This window comes from Argentina silus (genome assembly GCF_951799395.1).
Source record: "Argentina silus genome assembly, contig: scaffold_304, whole genome shotgun sequence".
NCBI classification, from domain to species: domain Eukaryota; kingdom Metazoa; phylum Chordata; class Actinopteri; order Argentiniformes; family Argentinidae; genus Argentina; species Argentina silus.
The window spans coordinates 23,840-31,569 of NW_028152768.1; the positions used below are offsets into that span (position 1 = coordinate 23,840).

The window sequence follows — 7,730 nt, forward strand, 5'->3', positions numbered from 1 at the left end:
CAGTAGGTTGTGGGTTCGATTCCCGCCGGGGCCATTTATACTCACTGCAATGTAAGTGGCTTTGGATAAAAGCGTCAGCTAAATGCCATTTATTATTATATTATGTCAGTCTCTCTATGGTGAAATGGTGCATGGTATCTCACAGTCTCTAAAATGCATAGTTAAGAGCTAAGCACCAAACAAACAAATGGAAATGAATTTAAAAAATCCTTGATTTCTAGATTCCCAGGCAAACGAGACAAACCCCTCCTCCCCCTCCTCCCCTCCTCTTCCTCCCCCTCCTCCCCTCCTCCTCCCCCCCCCCCCCCCCCCTCCCCTCCCCCCCCCCCCTCCTCCTCCTCGCGACGGGACTGTGACGTTGAACGGCGAACACTCGCAGCTCTCTCGACAACCCGGCCGAGGAAGAGAAGAAATGGCGATGCTAGGAGGAAGCTTTAGTTCTGCACATCAAAAGAAAAATGTTTCTGGAGGAGACAGAGACGTGACAGAGTTCGTCTGTCCGGTTTGTCTCGAAATTTTCGACAGCCCCGTCACAACACAGTGTGGTCATACGTGAGTTTGGTTTTGGGGAGATTATCTTTTGGATTTTATCGAGAGGGCATCGACCAAATAGCAGTGAGCTAGCAGGCTATCTATAGAGGCAGAGCTGTCTGAGCTGTGTCTAGCTGGCAGAGAGCTAGCTAGCTAGTTAGCATAGCACAGCAGCAACATATCCGAACCTGTTTGGGTCTGGTTAGCTCCCAACATTGGGTAGCTAAATCAGCGTTGTAGAATGCTTTTGACAGTTATGTATATGTTGCAACTGACGAGTGTTTTCGCGTTGACATTAAAACGTAGCGAATGTAGTCCTATTAAACCGTTTAAGTTCATAAAGCCGTGCTTTACTTTCAGTTTTGTTTACATCAAGGTAGGGGCTTTAGGAATTATGGAACGTGTAGTTTAAGGATGGAATTTACGCGTTCTTGTAGACTTGGAAAGGACTACAATTCCCTACGTCCTCTGAGGGTTGTTTTTTTCCCATGGTTTCAGGAAGTGAAACCTCGAAAACCAATTCTACGTTTTTATTGTAGTTTATCCACAAAATACACGTCAAAAGAAGATGACATTTGTCAGTGATTCATTTGACTGTCGATATATAGGCTGCCATGTCTCTTTAATGTATTGTTTTATGTGTCGTGAGTCAGAGTTCGGACGTTGATCATTCGGTTTCGTTTCCTGCACTCTGTTTGATGTTGGCTTTCAGAAGTTCACTTACACATGCTAGGACAATATCGATTATGTACCTCACCACCGATTATGCAAATAACTTGCATGTTCAAACAATTGATACATGCCTACATAGTAGTAATAATCATCACAGCAACAGTCTTTAGTAATGCTGCCCACCCTCCCTTTTCTGTTTCTGTTGTCCATCCTCCCTTCTATTACCCTCTCCTCCCACACTTGCCCCCCCCCCCCCCCCCCCCCCCATCTTGTTTTATGATCCTATGTTACTGCCCCCCCTTCTGCTGACATCACTCTCTACTCTGTTCTACTCGTTGTACTCGTTCTACTGTCAGGTTCTGTCAGAGCTGCCTGCAGGAGTGTCTGCGGCCCCAGAAGCCGGTGTGTGCTGTGTGCAGGGCAGCACTGGGCCACTGGGACAAAGCCACTGAGCTTGAGAACCTCATCCACTCTTCAGTGGGGGCATGCAAGGGCTGTGGGGCACAGGTATGTTGTATAGCAAGTAAGGTTGTACATAAATGTGATATGCACCAGTATTGGTGTTGATATCTTTGCACTGGTATTGGTGTTGATATCTTGCCCCCCCCCTCGCTCCCCTGTCAGGTGGGCCTGTCTCAGATGAGAGGCCACACAGCAGCTTGCTCTAAATACCAGGAGTACATTGAGGAGGGAGTGAGAACCACCGCCCAGACCCAGCCTGCCATCATTGGGTGAGAGAGAAAGAGAGAGAGAGAGAGAGGGGGGGGGTGATGGAGGCACTAAGAGAGAGAGTGTGAGTGTATGAGGTGGTGGGTGGGGGAGATGAAGGCACTAAGAGAGTGAGAGAGAGATAAAGGGAGTGATTCATATTGTAATCTTTGTTGCAGCTTACCTTAATTGTGGCTCTGAAACGTCCACGGAAACGACCTTCCATCTACGCCTGACACCGTTTGTTGTTGTTTGTATAGAAGCACAGCTCTTTATCCTCTCCTCTCCTCTCTTCCGAGACCTTACGTCTACCTTCCTCCTCTTTTCCCTGTCGCTCTCCGCCAGCCCCGTGCCGAACCGCTACACCTTCTCCTGTCCCTACTGCAACTGCCAGAACCTGGCCCAGGACGGCCTGGTGGAGCACTGCACTTCCCAGCATGCCCGGGACACACGACACGTGGTGAGACGTCCATCTTGAAATATGATCTGAACAGAAACCCTGAACAGAAAGCTGTGTGTGTGTGTGTGTGTGTGTGTGTGTGTGTGTGTGTGTGTGTGTGTGTGTGTGTGTGTTACTGTATGAAATGTAAGTGCACCACTTGGATGGTGTGAACACGCGTCTCTATGGACTCTTTCAGCTCGGGGCTTGATAGCATTTCAAAGCATTTCACTGTGTCAGTTCCAGCTGGATGAGATGTACGTGACTAATGCAATTTGGTTTGATTTGATAAGAGCTTTAAAGGTGTGGTTGCAATTGGCAGGGAACAGCAGAGCATACATAATGAGAGAGAGAGAGAGAGAAGAGAAGAGGAGTGGTGTATTTGAGAGGAAGATCATTTATACCACTTTGCATCATGGAGTGTTCTGTCTGAATGTGTCACGGCTGGTGAAAAATGATTGAACTAATGTTTATACAATTTCACTGCATCATTTCTTCCACACCTCTAAATACATGGTAACCAGTTGGTATTTACAGTTCTATAAGATGTCTCCACTGGTTTCTGTTTTGTCCTTAATGACTGATTTAGACCTGAGAAACCGAGAGAGAGAGTTTAGGATTATTACAGTGGCTCCTAAATCAAACACATCCACAGCTGTCTGTCCCCAGCCTGTATGACTAACTACCCTGTCTACACTGTGTGTGTGTGTGTGTGTGTGTGTGTGTGTGTGTGTGTGTGTGTGTGTGTGTGTGTGTGTAGGTGTGTCCCATCTGTGCCTCTATGCCTTGGGGAGACCCTAACTACAGGAGCGCAGACTTCTTTCAGCACCTCAAGATTAGACATACCTTCTCCTACGATACGTTTGTGGTAAGCAGGCTGTCCTAGGTGGCGTTGTGAGCATGTATGCGTCACATGTTAACAGAAGTTATGTAACACACAGCAAACAACATGACTTTCAACATCTCCACCCCCCCCCTCTCTCTGCCTCTCTCTCTCTCTGCCTCTCTCTCTCTGTCTCTCTCTCTCTCTGCCTCTCTCTCTCTCTGCCTCTGTCTCTCTCTCTCTCTGCCTCTGTCTCTCTCTCTCTCTGCCTCTCTCTCTCTGCCCCTCTCTCTCTCTCTCTCTCTCTGTCTCTCTGTCTCTCTCTCTCTCTCTCTCTCTCTCTCTCTCTACACACTCCTCTTTCTCTCCTTCCTGTCTGCAATTCTCTGTCTGGCACATTGTTCTCTCTGTCACGTCTTCTTGTTTTTACTGTGTCTTCTTCTTCTGCAGGATTACGCCACAGACGAGCACACAATGATCCAGGAGGCTCTACAGCGCTCCCTCATGGAGAACTGAGGTGGTGTCAGCTCATCGGCAGGCAGTAAGGAGGGAAAAGGTGAAAGAGGGATGGGGGGGGGGGGGGGGTCTTTGGAGGGCAAGTGCTGCCCCGCCCCCCACACACAGGTCCATCAGTGTGGTGGGCAGCAGAGAGCTAGTGGGTCGACGGCCTGTCTTAAGTGTCCAGGAACCTAGAGGTCTACTCAGCAGAGAAACACCGCTATCAGTTTGATATTTAGACAAAAAAAAAATGCATTAGACAATTATTACTCACGAAATAAACAGGAAAACATTACAAAAAAAAAAAAAAAAAACATTGTTCATGTGCTTTCTGGAATAGGGAGCGGCATAACCGGAGCAACATGCTAAGCTCTGTCTCCGTAGACTCCTGTCGTCTTGTTAGATCGTTCATAATCCGCTGAATCATCTTTATTTGAGCCGTTCACTCATTGGTGTCATTGTGTCATGATGTACCTGAGACTTTCTTATTGTCGACAACACTTGAGACTGTAACACAGGGGTTCAACCACTAGGTGGCTCCCTTCTGTCAACAAACACACACGGTAGATTCATCACTCTTCAACGCAAGCAGCAATATAACCAGATACACCTAATACCGTAGTACTACCGTGACCCAGGTCACTCCGGGAGGACAGACCCATGAGGATCTGTTGTTGTTCGATGCCATTGGAAGTTGCCACTAAGCGCTCGTCCAGGTTTAGTTTTTTTTTGTGCTTTACTATCCTTAAGTTAAAGGGGAAATATGGGATTCAAACAAAAACAAAGCCTTCTTCCCGCCACTTTGTTTGGTGAGCAGCTGAGGGACGGGGCTGGAGGCATGTAGCCACTCTCAAATACATAACTGGACCTCTGTGTGGAACATGTGACCATCCATGTGATCAGTATGACACTGCCGCCATGTTGTACATTGTTTGTTTCTAATGACATTGTTTACACACAATGGAGTAAATGAAGCTTTAGGGGGGTTTTGATGGGGTAAGACCGTTGAACTAAGCTCATGAGGCAAGTTCAACGCAAAGTCCAAAAATGTATGTCCCGATCCCAGATTACCCCTTCAAGGTCAGGATTGTATGAAAAGTTGATTATTGTTCTGTTCTAACAGGAAGGCGAGTCAGTCTCAGTTTTTCCATTGTAAAGAATATTCAATGTGGGAAGTTATGTTTTAATTTCTTGGACCGTTTTTATGTTTCTCTGTACCTCTTGTTATTGTCCCATAGAGACGTGTGGAGCCTCTGCAGTGTTGACTGATTGTGGTGGGCAGTAGCTGTCATTTATGGAAGAGAATTGGAAAAATTGGATGTAATGCACCTACTGTATTTGACTCCCAGCAGTCTGCAGTTACACATGCTTTGCCAGAGGAGGGCAGTAGAGTTCCATCACTCCTTGTTGTCCAAACACTGGAACTGCCCCATTCCAGCACAGCATCAAATATGCTTTAAGAGACCATTCTATGCAGACCCCATTAGGTGACAGAGGACTCCCTTTCTGTGTCACACCAGGGCCACGTCTAGTAGGCCCCAGACGGAGTAAAACATTGTTCTAAATAAGAACGTTTGTTTCTGTGTTCGTTTTCAGTTGTGTGCTACTGAATGAGGCCCTGATGTCGACAGTGAACGTTTTCTGATGCGTTGTTGAAGACGTGTGTTCGTAGAGCCCATCTATCCCAACAAAGACAATCTGGTCACTCTTTGCAGAGATGCTGTAACTCCCTCTCTCAATACGATACTTACACATTACCCAGAATTACTGCCAGGGGTTCATGGAGCGTCCCTCCACTACAGTTCTCTGATGGCCTTTCGTTAACCGTTTGAACTTGTTAGGGATGTATTTTGTGGTGTTTCTTTAGTTTTTTGTTAGAGTTCTCTAACAAAAAAGGTTCTCCTACAGGGGCGTCCGAATAACCCGAAGAATAAATGTTTGGTTCTTGGTAGAACCGTTTTTTCTTAGCGTGTACAAGTGGCCATACTTAGGTATTTAATTTAAAAGGTTTCATTGAAATATCTCATACATGTGCAATGGATGACATCACATAAAAGTGATGTCATCAAATGTTTGGTGACAATGGGAGTGATTTTTTTTTTCTTTTTCTGGGCCAGAAAATGTTTGAAAAGTTAAATAAATATATGTTTTCTTTCTCAACTACTAACATAAGTAAACTCTTTTTGCGTTGACCTATTTTGCCTGCTTTGTTCGTGTTAAGTCGGAGGGTAGTGTTGTAAGAAGAAAACAAGTTATTGAAGACGTTTCCTTATGATGTATAAATGAATATGTCAACAATGAGCATGTTTCTTTTACTTAATAAAACACTTGACTTTCATCATCGTCATCCATGTCATGGTTTCCAAACCCTCACCATCCAGCCTCGTCTTGGCATTCAATGCTACTGTCATGGTGGCAGGTAAGAGAGTGTCTGCCTGGCTGAAGGGGCGTTGGTTCAGAGATATACCTGTTATACCTGATATACCTGTTATACCTGATATACCTGTTGTCTTCTGTTTGTTTTGCTCTAATAAAACCTTTATACATGTGACAAATGTATCAGTGTAGTTGAATCATTCCCAACACATTCACTTCTCTCTCTCTCTGTCTCTCTCTCTCTCTCTCTCTCTCTCTGTCAGCTCTACAGTTTGAGGGTGTTAAATCCTGATGAATTAAAGCTCTTTAATTATTTAAACACTGGCCCCTGAAATCAGCCTGAGTGATTTATACCGGGGTGTGACACGTGGGGGCAGAAACAACAGTCAGTGCTCTGATGGATGACCAACGAGTCAACGAATGTGTATTGTGGTGTGTGTGTGTGTGTGTGTGTGAGAGAGAGAGAGAGGCAGAGAAGTAGGTAATGTGTAAGGTACATCAATCAAAGGCGAACTGTGATCACGCCTGTCTGTCTTCATTGGGCAACGAGGGTGTAAAATAAGACCTGGAGTGAAGCAGTCGTTGAGTAACACCAGCGGAGGAACACATCCAAGTGAACACTCATGATTACCTCCGCAATCTGTAATAGTTTATAGAATCCAGAGCCATCTTGTGTGAAGACAAAGTGTGTGTGTGTGTGTGTGCCTGTGTGTGTGTGTGCCTGCATGTGTGTGTATGTGAGTGTGCGTGTGTGTGTGTGTGTTGTGTTGGGGTGTGCGTGTGTGCGTGTGTGTATGTGTTGTGTGCGTGTGTGTGTGTGCGTGCGTGTGTGTGTGTGTGTGTGTGTGTGTGTGTGTGTGTGTGTTGGGGTGTATGATGAAACTAAGCCCTTTAGTGTACTGTGTCCACAGGGAGAAGAGAACCCCTCTCCTTCTTTCTGTTTCCTCTGTGTCGCTCCTCTCCCCTCCTCTGTAATTAGTTAAGTGATCTCACTGTCTTCCACCGAGCTCTGTAGAGAGTCGCACCCACCAACAGACCCCCCTTTCTTCTTCTCCTCTTTTCTTTCCTTCTCTCTCTCCTTTATCCCAATCAGGTCTTTTGCTCCTGGCAGACGTAGGAGTCTGGGAGAACTAACGACATACACCAGTGCTTCTGGGCAGGAAGGAAGTGGAAGCTGAAAACATGGCAGAGAGAGAGGCTTTCTTGTCTGTTTGGTGGCGATGGTGAAAAGGGAGGGGGGGGGGGGGGGGCAAGGTGGGGAATAGAAAAAGGAAGAAAGAGGAAAAAGGGGATGAGAAGTGAACATATTGAATAAAAATTTCATAAACTTGAGCGCGTGGCTTCTTTGATGCGAGCTTTCGACAGTGTGTGGAGTCTCCAGGCTGTGTAGAGGCAGCAATTAACGGTACAAGGACCCGCGGGCGTACGAGAGGAGGAGAGAGGAGAGAGAGGAGAGAGAGGGGCATCGGCTTGTTCCAGAAGTGTGTCACAGCGTCACGCCGCGCCCCAGACATACTTCCACTCTCTCTCCTTTTGTGTTTCTGCTCTTTCTGTTGTTCTCTCCATCCCTGCACCTCTGGAATGGAATGTGGACCTCAACCCATGTTGGAGAGACTTAAAACTAGTTCATTCATTAAAAATAAAAGTTCATCAACACAGTCGACACAAGTGTGAACGCAATGA

At 46.2% G+C, this 7,730-nt stretch overlaps 1 protein-coding gene across 1 annotated transcript; it reads left to right on the plus strand.

Moving 5' to 3' along the window:
* The first annotated feature begins 385 nt into the window (after nt 1–385).
* Nucleotides 386–6,220, plus strand: rnf114 (ring finger protein 114). The gene is made up of 6 exons (XM_083697901.1): nt 386–552; nt 1,560–1,710; nt 1,828–1,934; nt 2,257–2,371; nt 3,111–3,218; nt 3,624–6,220. The coding sequence occupies exons 1-6, from the start codon at nt 413–415 to the stop codon at nt 3,687–3,689; spliced, it is 687 nt and encodes a 228-aa protein (XP_083554027.1). The 5' UTR covers nt 386–412; the 3' UTR covers nt 3,690–6,220.
* Nucleotides 6,221–7,730: the final 1,510 nt, after the last annotated feature.